Consider the following 17,665-nt stretch of genomic DNA (forward strand, 5'->3'; position numbering starts at 1 on the left):
GTTTTGAGCTGCTTTCTTGGCATGGAAATCCCTTGGGATTTTGATTTACACTGACAAATTCCTGATATAAAGTGTAGGTTTTTGATGCTAAAAGTAATTATTGTGTTCCAGTTACTGACTCTTAAGACAGGCCATGCTGCTTAAAGGAAAACTGCATTGTTTGCATGTGAGCAATTAGCTAAATGAGCAAAATTTACATTAAAGTGTCACTCTGTCAAACTTGTCATTTGGTTATTTGACCATTTCCCTGGGTATTTGAAAAAAGATAAGCAGGAACTGTGATTGCAATACCAGGCAGATGGCATCATAAATACATAATGGAAATTAAGGCAAGCTCCAACTTGTGAGGTTTTGCGGGTGGACGGTGACGGTACATCTTGATCCAAACCCCTGGAGCTCCCCTGCTCCGCACCAGAACACATCTGCAGAGGGCACTCGGTGCAGACCGGAGTGGGTATTTCCTAGCTCACATCTTCTTCCTGGCTGCTTGAACCAACCACCCATCCTGCAGCTGCGGGAACAATGGCACAGATCTGCTTTGACGCTACAGCTGGGGAGAAACAGGCTTCTTGTGTAACAAGGAAATAATGAATTCAAATTTGCTTTCTCTTCTGATATAGGGTAAGAAAAGCAAAGTTTCCTGAGCAGAAAAACAGAGGGAAGAGTGGAGATGGGTTTTATTGCTTTATTTTAATAAACCATGTCAACATGAGATTTCTTTAACTCTATGAGAACTTTAATATGAAATGTTGTTTTGAAACAAGAGATGGAAAGGGTTTACTCAGAAAATCAAATCTCGCATTTCACCCTCCTGGTGACACCTCTCGGCTTTTTTTTCCCCTGCCTTTTTGAACAAGATTTAGCTCTCAATGGTCATGCTTCTTTCTGCCTGCCAGCTGGCAGGAGGTAGGCAGGAGGTGCCCATTTGCTGGTGCCTCCTTGGCATGATGCTTGTCACCTACCTTCTTCCATCAAAAAAAGAACTATTTTTATGGTACTGACAAAATAAGGCGGTCGAGCAGTTAGATAGTCACTGATTCATGCAGCTTCCAATGTAAGCTTGCCCGCAAGACAGCTGGCAAGACTGGAGGTCATGTTTCTTTTCTTTTCTTTTCATTTTTTCTTTTCATTTTTTCTTCTGTTCTGTTTTCTTTTTTTTTGTCATTTTACTGCCTAATTTTCATTCCTTGCTTTTTAGTAAGCAAATTCCATGAAGAACCCCGCTTAATGCGGTGTTTTATTATGCACAGAAACTCAACGATGTAAATAGTGCTAACGAAGGGGTGCCACCTCTGCCTCTGTGGGCTGCTGTGCCCATCACATCTGTGCTGTATTGTAGCACTTATCGGTAGATTCCCCAAATTATTCTTAAGTGCAGTGGAGGGACGCTGTAGGGAGGGGCACATTGAAAATATCACGTTAGGCAGGTTAGAGAGCAGGAGAAACCAGGGCGGGCACAGCACAGAAGTGGTGAGAGGAGCTCTTCAGCAAGGCTCTTCATTGAACGGGTCAAGGGTTCAGGACATGCAGCTGCTCAAAGCCCGGAAAGTGCTAAACTGAAGCATCACAGAGAAGCTGGAGTACAGCAGATGAAGCCATTTGAACCGTAGCTGCTCCAGTCAATTGACCTTTGAACCTTACCTCATTACCCTTGCAAAACCCGGGTTCCAAATAAAACCCGGTGGAGGTTGTGGTTGGGTCTACCATTGCATCCAACTGGGTAGCGTTTGCAGCTGCTGTTTGACAAATGGTTGCATTTATCAGCGTGGAATTGGCCGTAACATGTTTATTTCTCTGCCTGATAAACTCGATAAGCTTTACGCGTTTGGTTGCATACCTCACATATGTTCCGCTTGTTTGGCCGGACCCGGGACAAGCGAGTGGTGGCTTGATCAAATGCCCAAGAGAAGTGATCCAAGACCAAGGGATGAATTTGACAGAATCTCCCTTGTACACAAGGTGGTCAGAAGTACCTGTGTGCTTTAATATCTGTGTGAGATTGGTGTGCCCTGCAGCGGGAACTGTTTTTAATGCTGTTAATGCTACTTGAAAGTGGGAAACTCAGGCTTTTGGCTTACTTTACAACCCAAGAAGTGCAAATCAGCTAATTAATTAATGAAAAACTGAAAATTTGCATGGTATTTTAAGATGAAAAGTGTTAAAAATACTTGTGGATTTCCTACTAATTCAGTGATAGCATTGCTGCATTTGAGTGAGTAATTGGGGGCACCTTAAAACAACTGTTGAACTCTTCTGTCCTACAAATTCTGGGCATTGTTCTGCTTCTTACTTGGACAAATCCTGGTGGCTTCAGTAGGAGCAACGTTTGCCTAAGAACGTTAACTTAGGTGTTTGGTAATGACACACTTGAACAGGCAGGTTTTGTTTTCATGTGTCACAAACAGCTTATCTTGTTTTTTATAAATATAAATTATTGGCTCTTTATTCGTTTTTTTAATAAATTAAATGATTACCCAAAATGTTGGTGGGTTTTTTTAAAATAAATTGCAGTTTTCCATTAAGAGCAAACTCTCTCTAGAGTCCCCTTGATTCACACAGAAGATCTTGCCTGTGTTGCATAGAAAGCCAACTAGAAGGGAGACAGTTGCTGGGAGCGTGGTGGTGTAGAGCAGCAGAAGCTTTGGGGAGACGGGGCTGGGGGGTGCTCTTCGGACTCTTGGTTCTGCATGTTACCAGATCCTGCCTGAAGCCTGATGTATTTTGTGCAAAGTAGAAAGAACTGTGTAAATGAATGAGTAGAATGACTCTATGAGACACATTGATTTTTTTACACCACAGCTGGAGAAACTTACCCTTAATTGAAGCTGTGGGCAAGTGTATGTCATTTTTGATTTAACATTTTCCCTCACCCCTGCACCCCCCACCCCAACCAAAATCCTTCGTGGAGTGAGATTGTTGCTGTAGCCTTTATGAACCCCTCTCTTCTAATGTTTAATCAAGTGCTGAAAAGAGAAATTTACAGACTATTTAAAATGTGGAAAAATTGCTTCCCAATATTTTTGACAGAGAGAGACTGAGAACACACAGCATTGAATCATCAGGAAAATTGAAGATTTCCCCTGAACAACATTGGGATTTTACAGCAGAGGACTTGAAAGACCTTGGAGAAATTGGACGAGGCGCTTATGGTTCTGTCAACAAAATGGTCCACAAACCAAGTGGGCAAATTATGGCAGTTAAAGTAGGTGATGCCCATACTTACATTTGTACTTCAGTCCATTAGGGATGAAATGTGATGGAGAATTAATGTTCTTCCATCTAGCACCCATCTACTGCTCTTTTCTATTTATTTCCAGTGTAAAGGCTGCTATTTGCTGAAAATGCATTGTATAATGGGCATATTGTCAAGTGATTTGTGACGCTCTCATAATTGCTTGTGCCCTTTTGAAAATGCCTATCAGGAACCTACTGTCCTGCGGGAATCGCATGTCTCTGGAGACTGATAATGGGGCGTGGGCCTTTCACCTCTGGGTCACTGGTTCAGATACAGCCTAGGTTGGTGGTAGACACAAGTTGACATCTCATAGCTTCTTGATGTCTTTTGTGAAATAAGGTAGTGACTTAACGTTTGCTTTTCCTGTAAGCCTATGCTGTGGTGTAGCCTCACCAGGAGGAGCTGGCATGGAGTGGACATCTCCTAGGGAGTGTTTTGCTCTTGCTGATGTATGATGGAGTGTTGTGTGTTGTGCCTGCCGTGCCAGACCTGCTCTGGAGACAGAAAGTGTAGCAGTTTTCTGGACTGTCCATTTTCTACCTTACGCTACCCAAAACCTCCCCTTAAGACCAGAAACAATATGCAACCTCTTTCCCCAGCTGGGCGATACGGAGCAATCTTTGTCTTGCCGCAGCAGTGCTGCTTGCTGGGCATCTTTGAGGAGCTGCTTGTCCATCGAGCTGGGTGAGATGGGCAGCAGCCATTCTCTCTCTTTCTCTTGTCCTTTTCTTTGCTTGCTTCTGGCTGCTAGTTAATGATGTCAATCTTTTAACTCTGTTGTTGATATCAACTGTAAGGGCTCCCATGAAAGAGGAGTGAGCTATGTAGGAGTCTGCATTGCTTTCTTTTCCAACTTTCTCCATCTTCTTTGGAATATTCCCTGATTTGATCTGGAAACATTCACTCCTGCCAGTCTCACATGCCAGGTAGACGTGTCTCAGCCCCAGTGCTGGCTGCTGTGAATATAATTCATACTTGTCCCTAGTGTGTCAGGTTACTGGAGTAACCATCATCCTTTGATTTTTCTCCAGTAAATATTGTGGGATCACTGGCCAGGTCTCAAGTGTTTTGGATCACCATGCAGTGGTGTTTCAACCTGGTTTTGAATCCCTAAAAGTCTCCAGTGGAGCCAGAGGCTGCCTGTAGCTAAAGGCTCGTTTCTCTTAGTTGCCTTTGGTGGAACTTGTAGGTGGAGTTTACAGATACAGGTTGAAAACCACTGATGTAGTGAAATGATGCCTGGGCACCCCCAGCTTCTCAAACCTAAGCTGTGGGGGGATCTGAGTAACTGTAGTTTTGCTACTATAATCATGACAGCCGTGGGTAAGAAAAAGGCATACCTAGAGCTGAGTGGCTTTTTTATCCAAAGCTCTGCAGCGGGTACAGCTGTGCTGAGAAGAGCGCTTTGTTGGATTAGCTAACGTCACCGAGAAGAGACGTGTCTGCTGGCACAGAAATTCTGTTGTCCCAGACTGTATTTGCACAAGGGATGTTCAGCATCATAGGATAATCTTGTCAGCGCCGAGGGTCTGTGATGCAGGTACAGCTCCCGTGTGGGTGGCAGAAGGCACCAATGCCGTGCTCTCGAAGCACACGGTTGGAGCAACATTGCACAGCCTGTTGAGCTGGCTTTCCCAAGGGAAGAGAGGTGGTCTGAGCCCCAGGGGGGTGCTGGGCTTGGGGGCTCCCTTTTAAACAAATAAAACCCGGTAGGTTTACAGTGTCTAAACTATGAAATGTCAAAGCTGTGGGCTGGGACGATGCCACCTTCTTTTCTCTTGAACCCACTCCCTTGGGTGGGCAAGGCTAGGCCTGCAGGAGGAGGAAGGTTGGAGGGTTGGGGCAACCGCATAATTTCTGAAATGTTAGTGGCAAGGGGCTGTTCTGTTTGTCCCAGCGGGGATAAAACACGAAATCGAGCAAAGGAAGACCTGTGGGTGGAGCAGTACGCAACGTCTCCAAGGCAGCAGCAGCTGTTCCACAGCTTGGATGGTACAGTTATTTGTCGTGAGGTTTCAGGACAGGGCTGAGCTTGGACTAGCACCTAGTTCATCCCAAACTACTGACCCTTTTCTTTCTCAGATTGCTGTTGCTTTTGGGGCAGCCGAGGTTGTGCATTAATCTCCCTGCTCCTGCTCGATCTAAATCTGCCCTATGGGCCATCTGTGTTTGGGGCTCTCCACCTCCTGCTCTCTCGGTCTCCCTCAAGGCTGTGTGTCCTGACAGCTTGCAGAGCTGTTGCCTTCTGAAGCCCCAGCTCCCCACCTGTGTTCAGGGGAACCACCCGCTCTCCACGGTCTCTTCTTGCTCTACAGGCAGGAACCTAACTTGTTTTCTTCTCCTTCAGCACAATGCCCTTCTGTAAGAGAAGGTTGAGAAGGTTTAGAAGGGGGATGGTGGTTTGAGAAGAAAATGTGTCAGTCTAGTGATTTGAGGTCTTGGCTGCGATCTCAATGACACCCGCTAGCAACCCCGTGGTGTGGTGCCATGCTGTGTGCAGGGCTTCAGGAACGCCGCCCTGCAACTAGCTGGATTGTGAAGCCAGTGTCTCTGGTTATTTGGTGGTGCTGCTGTCCCTCTCCTGTGCTTCCGCAAGAGCAACATCGGTGCAGCAGGCAAGTCATCCTTGGAAGAACGTTCAGCTTTGTGGAGGCCGCAAGCCAAAAGTTGTTGGCTGTTCTGTACTGATGAGTGAAACACAGAGATGGCTCCAGAAGCTGCTAATTAGATGCAGAGAGAACTGGTACGGGGGCCTCCCCCAGCTGCTCCTTCATCCTTCACTGCCACTACCCAAATTTCCACTACCACTGCTGCAAATTTCCAGCAGTCAGGTATCTTCCTACCCCACTGCTGGAAGGGCCAAGTCCTTTTTGCAGCTACAGGCTGCATCCCTTGTGGCTTGTCAGCCCCTTCTGCCACAGACAGATTCAAATCCTCTTTGTTCCACAAGTGCGCTGCGGTTACCTTGTAAAGAGTGGGTGAAACCTTGCTCTTTCCCCCGTGCTGGAGTCTTCCTCTGGCTGATCCCAGCTCCTGCTGCACCGAGGCAGCCTGGCACCTCTGGGCACTCATCCTGCTTACCTCTCAGCCTGCACAGATGCGGCTGCTGGAGTGTACCCTCAAATCCTGTTTCCAGCTCCTTCCTGTGGCTTTTCTAGCCTGTCATGCTTTTGCACAAAGAACAGTCTTCCGTTCCTTGAAGTGTGGTGTAGCTTAGCCTTCTGCTTTCTCCCCGCTTGGTGCGTGTGGCACTGGTGCCCCAGAGCACCCTGAGCTCCCCGAGCACAGCCTTTTTGCTATGCTTCCTGCCTATATTTTTCACCACTGCAGGAAAATAATTCCTGAGTGCTGAAATACCACCGAAATAACTTGAGATCTGCAGGTGGAGGCACCATTTTTTTTTCCATTTTTCCCTTTTATGCATTTTGGCCTCATCAGCCAATGTATGGATCCTGGCAGATGTAATCCTGACACCTTTAGTGAGGGTGTCTAGCTACTCGCACGGGCAGGGCTGCCAGGCCCCTGGCTGAGTCAGAAAGCTTTCATCCGCGCTCGAGCATCAGCAACGAAGGAAGGAGGAAAACGAGCCTCGTCGCATCACTGGCGTGAAACCACTGCAGCAAAGCTTTGGCTGGCGGAGCGTTCCTGGGGAGAGGCTTGGATGATGAGTTCTTGTCCACAGTCCTGCTCCTCCCTCTCCTTCAGCCTTTGTCATTCTGTGCCTCTATAAATATCTATGTAAATAAAAAAAAGACGTTATGTGTCTCTTCAGGAACAGGCTGGAGGCTGGAGCGGCTGCAGGAGCACGGACCTCATGCCCCTGAGGCTGCCAACTGCAGCAGGTTGGTTTCGGAGGCAGACAGTTGTGGTCTTTTGCGTCCCTTACCCGTTCTGCCGTAGAGAGCCTCTTCCAGGAGCCATCAGGAAGAGGGGGAGAGGATAAGGGAAAGAGGAATCCAACTCAGAGGATTTGTATTCAAACCTTTCTCATTTTTGCCCCTGGAAAATGTTGTATTATGTTTTCCAGATCTTAATAAAAGACAGTTTATTAGGTCCCTTCCTCTCTCAGATCTTCCTAGAGATGCAAAGTCCCTGTTTACTCTGAATCAGCTGCTATTGCAGTCTTCCTCTCACTGAAGAGAACCCTTTTCATTTTCTTGAGGATTTATTGGCCGATGAGGTCACGACTCTTCCAGGTGGGAAAGAAAACAGCCCAATGTTGTTCAGTGCCAGCTCTGTCTGCAAATTCACAATTGCAAGGCCAGTTTGTACGTTAACTCCTCACCTCCTTGGCAGGTTTCTCTTCTGGGCTCCTTGTTTTCCTTGAAGACCACCTGCCCTGGCCGGCTTTTGCCTGCAGCACCAGCACCAGCTCTCTGCGGTACTGCCTGGTCCTGCTGCCAATTCTTCCCAGCGTCCTTTGACTTTGCTTCCGTCTTCTTGTTTTCTCTTTAATCTGTTTTTGCCCAGTCTGTGGCAGTTCATAAGTGACTTGTGAATAATCTCCCGGGCTTCTTCACTCTGCGGAGAGCCCTGGTCCCTTCTCAGGATCTGCTCCAATGCCGTCACTCCTGGTTTTAGCCCAGAGGCTTCGCAGTCTGTACTGTTCTCCAGCCCCCTTTTGTCTTTGCCCTTCAGCATCACCACGTGGTGTTGTCCCAGCTGCTCCAGGGAGCTGCGCATCTTGAATTCATGGTACCCTCATGAAACAAGGAACAGGACTGTCTTTGGCACATTGGAGGAATTGTAGAGAAGCTCCATTTTATTTGGGTGAAATGATTTTCTTGGGAAGCTCACCCAGCAGCTGGGGGATTTCCTTCTGTCCTGAGGTTTCCCTCTGGCACTGGTGATAGTTCACACAAAAAAGGGGCTTTAAAAGATCTTTGGCATACTTGGTTTTTCCAAACTGGGATAAAAATACATAAATGAAGAAAGGCCCAAACAGGAACTAAAGCTGGGGAGTGTTCTCCCTGTTGGAACAGGACGCTCTGCGTTTTACTTTAACAGTGTTTGTAATACTTGGTGTGGGTTTTATTAGCCGGGATACTGAAAAAGGTCTCTCAAAGGCTGAGAAAGTTTCTTGTTTGAAGAGTTCACAAGATAAATAACCAAATATTTAAAATAGCCAACCTTTAATCTGTCAGGTGGCGCCTGTGCGGGTCAGGAGCCCGAGCACGGCAGTGATGTCCTGAGCCCGCAGGCGGCTGGCAGGAGCCCCCCGCTCCTCCTCCTCTCCCCTTCAGCCCCGCTAGCCCCGGGGGGCCGCGCAGGCCCTTTCTGCCCCGCAGCAGGGAGCACCTCCGACCTTTGGGGTTCAGTATTAGCGGTTTCTGCCAATTTCTTTTCAGCCAGTTGAACTGGCTGAAAAATACACCATCAAGAGACGAGTAAAGTGGTTTGTGCTTCGGTTGACCTTCAAGCTTCTTGTTGTGGCCCCATGGAAACTTCTTGGACCTCTTTTTAATTGAATTATTTTTCTGTCAAAAATAGTTGCACCTAGGAGAGTAAGCCAAGTGGGGAGAGGGCATTTTTGTCCACAATCCTTGTGTTTGGTTTTTCCCTACCCCAAAAGATGTAGTGATTTCCAGCTGTATACCAGAATTATCTGTATCTTCCAATATCTATTGTATAAATCAGCCTAGCTGATTTAGTCCCACTCTGCAATATTGCCTAGTGTAGTCTCCAGTTCCAATCAATGTCCTCAGATATTATTGCTGGTTTCTTGTTTTCTCTTTAGTCTAGCAGTATTTTTGACCAGACTACAGGGTGTCTTCCACTTCTTCTATTCTACACTTGTCCTAAGACAATCAGAAGCAATGTCAAGATCAGTTGGGTAATCAGAGAAGCTGGCCAAGGCACTGCTTAGAGATACATAAAATTCAGCAGCATTTCAAACCTATGAGGTGTCCATAAAAGATCCCTGTTCTTCCTGGAGAAGCCAGTAAGCTATGGAACCATTTCTTGTTCAGAGCACGGTGCCTCTTTCATATCATTTTGCCATGTCGTCAGCGCTTGCTCTCTCACCCGTAGCTTTAAAACAGATGCACATGTCTTTGGCTTTCACAGGTTTTCTCTGATGGCAATCTCACAGCTGAAGTAGGTTGCCAAGTGTCAGATATCCTTGAGAGCAGAAATTTAACATTTATTTATACTTCTGTAATCCTTTCATCCTTACCTGGATGCCTGATAGCCCATAAAAGCCCACCAAAATGACACATTCGTATATTAAGTTCAGTCAAGAGGCAAATGTCTCTGTCCTTCCGATTTCCCATATGACTTTTGAAGAGAAGTCTTGGGACTTTTTGCAAGCTGGCTTTACTGCAAATCATCATTTCCATTCTTCGTACAATTAGGTACCCTCTCCCAAGTTGACTCCTTATGGTATATATTGGGCAGAATTTCCTGTTTCGCTCATCCATTTGGGTAGCTGGCTGAGAGTTGGGGAAACCAGTGCTCCAAACCTTGCTGGTAGTACACTGGGAAAGGAGTGAATAGGTAAGGGCTGAAAGGAAATGGTGAGAGAGAGCGAGAACCTTATTATAGGCGGTGGGAAACTAATTGTGATCAGTGGAAGACCTGACATACTTCTGTCAGCAATAAATGTGTTTCGGATGAGTAGGTAAATACTCTCGCCCTTGGCAGCGAGTGGGCAAACCCCCTTTTTCCTGCTGGTTTAGTGTCCTCAGTCTCTGCCATCCCCAGGGCGCACCAGCCCTTCGGTGACCCCGTCAAGCACTGCTGTGCTGTGCTTTCTGCTGAGGACACGTGTGAGCCCTGTACGCAGGGCAGCACTCTGTTGACTTTCAACTCCAGGAGTTGGTTTTCAGTTTAGTGTTTATAGCTTTTTTTTTCCTTTTTCTTTTCTTTCCTTTTCTTTTTCTAACTGGCCGCTACCCACTGCATGTGATTTTTTTCGTGTGCGTATTGGGGCTGGGTGATGTCTCTTCTGTTTTGGGTCTGGTTTCTGGGATCTGTCTGGTTTTAGGTTTGAGAGTGGTCTAGTCCACAGCATAGCTTATCCTTCTGCTGTTGATGCTGCCCAGGGCATAGCTTTCAGAGCTCTTGTTCCTGATATCAGAAACCTTTGTCCTAACCTGGGTTTGTATTTAAAGGGCTGGAGAATTTTCTCCTGGAGGATTTAATGTGGTTTAAGTTTGAGGCCAATAAGGAACCATTAAAAATGAGACTTTCCATAGCCTCTACTACAAAAACCACTTTTTCCTTATGTGGCTTGTTTGGCCGTGTCAGTGACCACACGCAGTTGAGTGACCAGGCTGAGAGATGTAAGACCTGAAGCTAAGTCAGACCTGTCCATTCCTGTCTTAATTAGTGTCTTCAGGCTGTTGCCTCACCTTGGGTCTTCCTTCCCTGCCATGTCCCATGTTCTTGGGGAGTCTGTCTGTGGGAGCTGCTGCAGTGTCTTGCACTCTGCCTTGGAGTTAGGTAGCAGATCGGCACTATGGCTTGTGTGCTATTTGGATAGTGGCTGCTGTTGACTTCAGTCACCTTTTGCTGATTCTTCCTTGTTTCGCTGGTGAACGCTCGTTCCTTAGCTGGTGAATTGGGACCACTGGCATGCAGCAGAGTCCCTGGTGTGCTCCAGCCATCTTTTCCAGCCTGATCCAGCTCAGCGCTGTGCTGCATGCCGCCCCTCATAGTTTTCTCCTTCTCTTGAATTTGCCAGTCTCCAGTCTCCAGCCCTCTTGTATGAGACCCTCGATCTTGCATCACATCCTTACCTTCACTCCCTGAAGCAGTGTTTGTTGGGGAGTCCATGCTGGCTTCTCAAGGTGTCCTTTGGCTCCTGTGTCTGCCTGGATACTCTGCATTACAGTCGACCCACTGTCCATCCTCTGGGTCCTCTGCCTGCCCTTTCTCTTTCTCCCTGGGGAGCTGGTGTTTGAAAAAAGGAAGACTCTTTGGGTTCAGTGTTGTTCTGGGGTGCTGTTAAAATCACCTCCTCCATACAACACGTATTTCACGTGCTTTCTAGACTTGGAGAAGTAACAGCAGAGAAGGAAATGTCAGAGATGGGAGGAGGTGCTTTCAGGGGAAGTTGCAGAGTTTGAGGAGCACGCTGCGGGGATGGCTGTGACAGGAGCATGCAGATGCAAGGAGAATGCAGAGGGGACTGGGGAGACTCTGGATGACCAGGAAAGAGGCTTTTTGGAGACAGGGAGAGATGGAGTTGGCACAGAAGGGAGATGTGAGTTACAGCATGGAGAAAAGCTCCTTTCGGTATTGCTCCTCAACAAAGAGGTGAACTTGTCAGAGGAGTTGGTAGCATCTCGGTGAGAGACTAAACTGTTCCTCATAGGTGCCACCATGGTGGCTTTGGCATCCATCATCTTCTATCAGGGTCAGAGCAATGGCATTATCATTTCACGTGGTGCTGATGGTGTGCCACCTAGAAAGAAACGTTCAATCTGCTCAGCCTTTGATATCTCAGCAGGGGCTTGAGGAGCTTTATATAAGACAAAGAAATAATAAAATTTGTCAGGCTTTCTTCAGTGATGTGACTGAATTTCTGTGAAACAGACTTGAACCAGTGACCTAGAGGTGAAGATTTTTAGTTTCATTACTAGTCCGTTGCTCTGTTTGCGACTACAAAATCCCACCTGCTCAGTGGCATCGCAGGGTGTGGATGTTACAGATTATGGGTGTGCTGGGCAAGTCTCTTGCCAGTTTTCCCAAGTATTCTAGAATTCACTGGGAGGGAAAAGGGCAATATGAACATGACAATTACTGGTCTAGGCCAAACTAGAGCTACTAGAACATTAAGAACGAGTGGTGAAATACCAAAATATGAGGAGACACCAAAGGTAAGGAAAATTATAGTGTCGATACTATCCTCATTTTGTGTGGGTCATCAGAAAATAGTCTTAAGGTACATAATCATGCGCTGTATCTCAAATGGTGCAATATGAATGGCCAACCTTGAAAGTACCTTCATATACTTAGCCTTGTGCTTGCTAATGCCTGTGGTTTGATGCCACCAGCAGTTGCTTACAGGGCAGTAGTGTCAGTGGGAGCGGGTGCTGGTATCTTGCAGATTTTTCCCACAATCTTAAATAATTTTTCTTTCTTGGATAGCCAAGTAGTTTTTCTTCTCAAGGAGGGTCCAGGCTACCTCTGTTGCTTTGGACTTCTTGCCAAATTTTTTTTCTTCTTTTTTTTTTTTTAATGATTTTTCAATGAGTCACACCTTCAGGATCACAGTTTTCCTCACCTGTGATTCAGGGAATGCATTAATTAATGCAAGATGTTAAATATGTCTGTAAAATCACATGCAAAACTGTGGATGGTCTTCTCCATCCTTTGGTTAACAAGCTTCATGTTTGAACATGTACAGTTTTCTATTTTCAAACTTGCATTGTTCTTTCAAGCCCAAATCAGACCTTTCTTTATATATAGTGTATATGTAAAGTATAGTGTGTGTATACATATATATCTCTTTATATACACGTAGTATATATTTTTATATATATATATGTAAAAATATCTTTTATATAGTGTTAATGTTCGCTAGGCCAGTACTAGGTAAAGAATTATTAGTTTTATGAGAAGAGCTCACGGGACTGTTGCCCATCATTAGCATTACCAGAGCAATCTGTTCCCTCGGTTATGTGGTGGTCCCTTTTCACCGTGCCAGCCGTGGTGGCGGCAGGTGGAAGAAGCCTTTTTGGCTTCTGTGCTTGTCTTAGAAATTTTAAACATGATGTTCCTTGGTTAAATTTCAAAACAACCTTCGAGCCCCATCCAACGTGGCTAAGAACTGTGTGGGAACTTGTTTTAAAATGAAAGCCTGAGTATGTTGTTTTGCTATAGTTTTTAATGAAATCTCTGCTCACTAATTTCATTCTGACATTTCGTCTGAAAATGTTGATACTCATGAGAGGACTGGGGATTTTATAGCCTGAATTAAATGGCTTTAGGGGTTTTCAGTTATATTTCTTATTTGAGAGCACAGCTTAATTCTCTAGAGTATGTTTGAGCATGCCTTGGGGATTGCCTGCTCAGCCTTGGGTTTGGGGTCCCTGGCATGTTTCTCCAGAAGCGGGTCTGAGGATACAGTAATGGCATGTAAGTGATAAAGTCTCTGCCGCTCTTCCTCTTTCAGAGAATTCGGTCGACAGTGGATGAAAAAGAACAGAAGCAGCTTCTGATGGACCTTGATGTAGTAATGCGAAGCAGTGACTGCCCGTATATTGTTCAGTTTTATGGCGCGCTCTTCAGAGAGGTGGGCACTCCAAACTTGCTTCATTCATAGCAGAGTTTGGTTTTTACCTTTTTTTTTTCTTTGCAGTTTCCAACTTGTAATAAGGAGGAGAAAGTTAATTTATGTTAGGTTTCTTAGCTCTCCGCTTCTAATCAAGGGTATTTAACCAGGAGACCCAGATATGGGTGCTGCTGAGCACAAACATGCTATTCCCATTCATTGTTATGTCTCTCTGCGTATTTTAGTCTCCCCTCCTTTCCTGCTTTTCTTCTTTCTTGATGGGCTCCGGGTCTGTGGCTCCCCACGCAGAGTGTATGCTGCTGGGCTGGGCGCAGCTCTGCGGCACAGTGCTTGGATGCAGATGAGGTTTGTGTCAGTGGTTGTGAGATGGGACCATGGGGAGGACCTGTATCCCTGTAAGGAAGATGGCTGCAGTGATAGCAGTCACGGCTCCCCATAAGGTTATCTGATGTATGTATGTATGTATATATGTATGTATGTATGTATCCGGGCTGTGCCAGAGCCCGGACTGACATGCATCTGCCTTGAAGTGGTTTGTACCTGCAGTTATGTAAGGGTCACCATGCTGGGGCAGACCAAAAGTCCTAGTGGGGTGTTCTGTCTCTGGCAATGGCCCACAGGACCTGCTTGCAGAAGCATGTGTGATACTTTGCCATAGCCTTCATCATATGCAGCTGAGTGTCTTCTGAGCTAGATGTGCTGTCTTTGTGCTGAGGGAGTCTGACTGGATTTCTTTTCCACAAAAGCGTTCAGTTTCCCTTTGAATACATGTACGGTTTTTTATCCATGTTGCTCCCTGAGAGGCACTTCCCTTGGTTGTCCACCCCTCATTTGAGGGCCCATCACCTTGATTCATGTTGAACTTTCATCCTGCTGTTTTGAGTGATGTCCCTAGCGCTTCCCCTAGTTTTGGTATTTGAAGAGGCGGTAAGCAGTTGATCTTTATCCATCCTCTCCAGGCTGCTGAGGATTTTATGGACAGTTGCCATATTCCCCCTCCGTCATGTTTTACTGAGCATGATAAGTGCCAGCCTGTGTCAAACATGGAACCCCTTCCAGACCTTTGATCATCTTTCTTGCTGTTCTTTGCATCTTTTCCAGTTCTCCTCTGTCCTTTTGGGACAGAGACCAAAATTGCATGACTGTTCTTGAAAGGAGCAATATCTACAATAGCTAGGCTAGGGGCTGTAATTTTGCTTGGCCCTTTTATGCACGTAGATAGCATGTGCTGTGGAGTGGGTTATTCAATGTGATGCTTCCATGACCGCTTCCAAGTGAAGAACAGAATTAGAGCATTGAAAGCTATGTCAGCTGACCACAGCTAATCCTGACATACTTCAGCTGTTCATGGCCAGAAATATGATGTTAATCACTGCACATTTGTGACTGTTTTAGCATCTACTTATTGTAATTTAAGGTAGATATTATGCTGCAGGGCCACAGAAGGTATCCTTCTATCTCCTTGTGCTTTGCCCAGGCACTCCCATTGGCATCTAACTTCGAATGACCAGTAAAACCAGTTGGGAAGCTGGCCTTCTCCATGCAGCCCGGACAGTCCTGTGCCGTGGTTGGAGGCCATTCATCAGTCTGAGCTGAGTCTGTTCAGTACAGACACGAGAAGAGGAATATAGCACCGGTGAGCAGCATGGGATTGCAAGCGTTTGGTCCATTCGCAAGAACAAGAGTTTTGGAGAAGATGAATGTCAAAACCTGACTACTGCATCCCCTTCCTCCAGACAGCAGCAGCTCCTGCAGCTCTCCTGCAGGTGTGGATTATTCCCCCTCCTGTAGCTGCTCTGGTGTTGAAGCTGGCACAATGTAGGGGCATAGACTTGTAGCCTTGCCTGTTTTCCCCTAGTTCAGCACAAATCCAGTATGCCTACTCAAAGGAAGAAGGAAAATAGAGACCTAGTGGCTGCTAGTCATCTTTGCATATTATCAGGCATAGCAGCCTGTGCAGAGTCTTTTGGGGCTTTACTGGGAAACTGTTAGAGAAGGAGGGTCAATGTTGTAGTTAAACCCCAAAACTGGGACTGAATATTCAATTCCTGCTTCTAGAGAGTCTGCCTCTGTAATTTTGCCAGGTCAGTCCTCTGGCTTTAAATCTCAGTCTCTAAAATAAGGATAATAATCCTTCCTTTTCCCATGCTCTGCTTTTTCTTACCTGTTTAAACATGAAGCCGTATTGGACCCGGAGGGGTTGTCTGTGTTCACACAGTACAAGCTCCTACCAAGTGTGGAGCCTCAGCCTTGGCTGAATAGTTCCAGCTTTGCTGAAATACAAATGATAAGGCTGTCAGCTGTTATAAAGAAAAGTCTCTGGGTAAGACAGTATCTTGCCAGATGCTGATGAGCAACATGTTCAGAGCTGTGCGAGCCTGTCACCTCTCTGCAGCTCTAGGCACGTCGTGGGATGTAAGTATAAATACATAAATAGTATAAAAACCTACCTTGATCAGCACCCAAATGTTAGCCTGGCTTCTGCTGCACCCTTTGTCTTGTCAAAAAATCCTGTCCCTCTTCAGCCAGACAGGGCTCCTTGGGTGCTCCATCTGGGAAAGGTTTCAGTAAGGTCACTCTTATATCGTTATATAGCATTATATCATGTTGGTCCCTGGGATCCCCTTTTCTCCCACCCTCAGCATCAGTGGTATTTGCTTCTGAGATGAAAGCAACCTTCTCCTCTCCTCAGACCCTTACTGCCAACATGATGTGCCAAGTCACATTCCTCAAAGGTACACAGGGTGAGCTGGTATTCTTGTATAAGGTTTTCTGTCTTGTCATACTGCATCCTTTAAAGCTAGGAAACTATGACAGCAGAGAAGCACAGAAAGGGAAAAAAAGAATTTCACCAGTATGTTTGAACCTGTCTCACCCCCCTGCTCTGCTTAGCAGATCTGTTCCCAAGTAACTGTGAACGATCCAGGTCACTGCTGCATGTCCCCTGGAGTATAAGAGCACAGGGGATGTTACTAAAGACTGAACCTCTCTCAGGAAGTCCTACAGCAAAACATGTATTAAGAAAGCTCTTTGTTCCAGCGTTTCAAGGTGAAAAGGAAGGAAGGAAGTTCCAAAAGGCCTCTTGGGACCACCTGCTCTGTGCCAGGATTCAGATTCTCCAGGGATGGATGGAGCTACAGATAGGAAGTCTTCTGCCTGCTCCTAAAAGGTGGAAGACTTTAATTTGAGCCTCTTTAGAGGAGCTTAAATGTTGAGTAGGCAGCTCTCACATTCAGATGATTGACAGGAAGATTTTATAGCAGCTTCAGGAACAGCAGCAGGGCAGCTGGGCTCTTTTGGAAGGCAGGTAGCCTTTCTGGAAGAGTGAGCTGTTGATACGGAGAACCAGAGCTAAGCTCTTGGATCTTGACAGTTTGGGGAGTGGGAGTACTAAACCAAGTTGGACAAAACTGTTCAAGGACTTATTTTGAAGACAGACAAGTATCCCAGCTTGCAATTAGGAAAGTAACTGTAAACAGGCAAGGTACTGTGGCAGCCTCCATGAGTATGAAAAGTTTGATTTGTAAAGGCTAAAAATACTACACAAATATTTTCCCCTAGTTGTATTCTTTCTCACTTGTTCAGCAAGCATTTTCCAATGGGGAAGGTCTTCTCTGGGAACTTGTCCTGCTTGTCCCTCAGCAGGCAGCATCTTAACACGTATTCTTTGCTTCTTGTTCTTCAATCATATGGGATGGCCTTCTGTTATTGTCTGCGTATATAATGTAATGTGTAACAATGCAAAAACTACAAGTTGATTGCTGGGTACGGGACTTTGCTTGAGTTTATCGGCACCCATTAGGTGAGATTAAATTGCTTATTTAATGAAACAGGAACAAAGCTGAAAAAGTAGAAGACAGCGTTTCAGCCGTTGCGTGGAGTAAGGGGCTTCATTGCATTGACGCCAGATAGCGCACGTGATGGAGTCAGGTCCTCCATGGGACAGCGCTCTGCTCACTCCTGCTCTTGATGATGAAGCTGTGACCTTCATGTCACTGTGTTGCACCTCCTCGTGATGTCACAGCATCCTTCATTCTGTTAGTGCAGCTATTGAGTGGACTGTGCTATTACTTGATTCTCTAAGGATCCTAGGCAGAAATTTTATTTTTTTTTTTCAATAACAGAAAGAATCCCTGAGCACTGACATTGTAATGTGTGGCAGTTGAAATGGTTTTCATGTCCACAGCCTG

The 17,665-nt window shown here is 45.9% G+C and overlaps 1 protein-coding gene across 2 annotated transcripts in view; it reads left to right on the plus strand.

Moving 5' to 3' along the window:
• Positions 1 to 17,665, plus strand: part of MAP2K4 (mitogen-activated protein kinase kinase 4) — a 105,400-nt gene that overhangs the window by 55,054 nt on the left and 32,681 nt on the right. For both annotated transcript variants that reach the window (XM_059828128.1, XM_059828127.1), the window contains 2 exons: positions 3,028 to 3,202; positions 13,356 to 13,475. In XM_059828128.1, the coding sequence (XP_059684111.1) occupies positions 3,028 to 3,202; positions 13,356 to 13,475 (295 nt within the window). The remainder of the gene's footprint in view (positions 1 to 3,027; positions 3,203 to 13,355; positions 13,476 to 17,665) is intronic.

This window comes from Gavia stellata, chromosome 22, assembly GCF_030936135.1.
Source record: "Gavia stellata isolate bGavSte3 chromosome 22, bGavSte3.hap2, whole genome shotgun sequence".
NCBI lineage: Eukaryota > Metazoa > Chordata > Aves > Gaviiformes > Gaviidae > Gavia > Gavia stellata.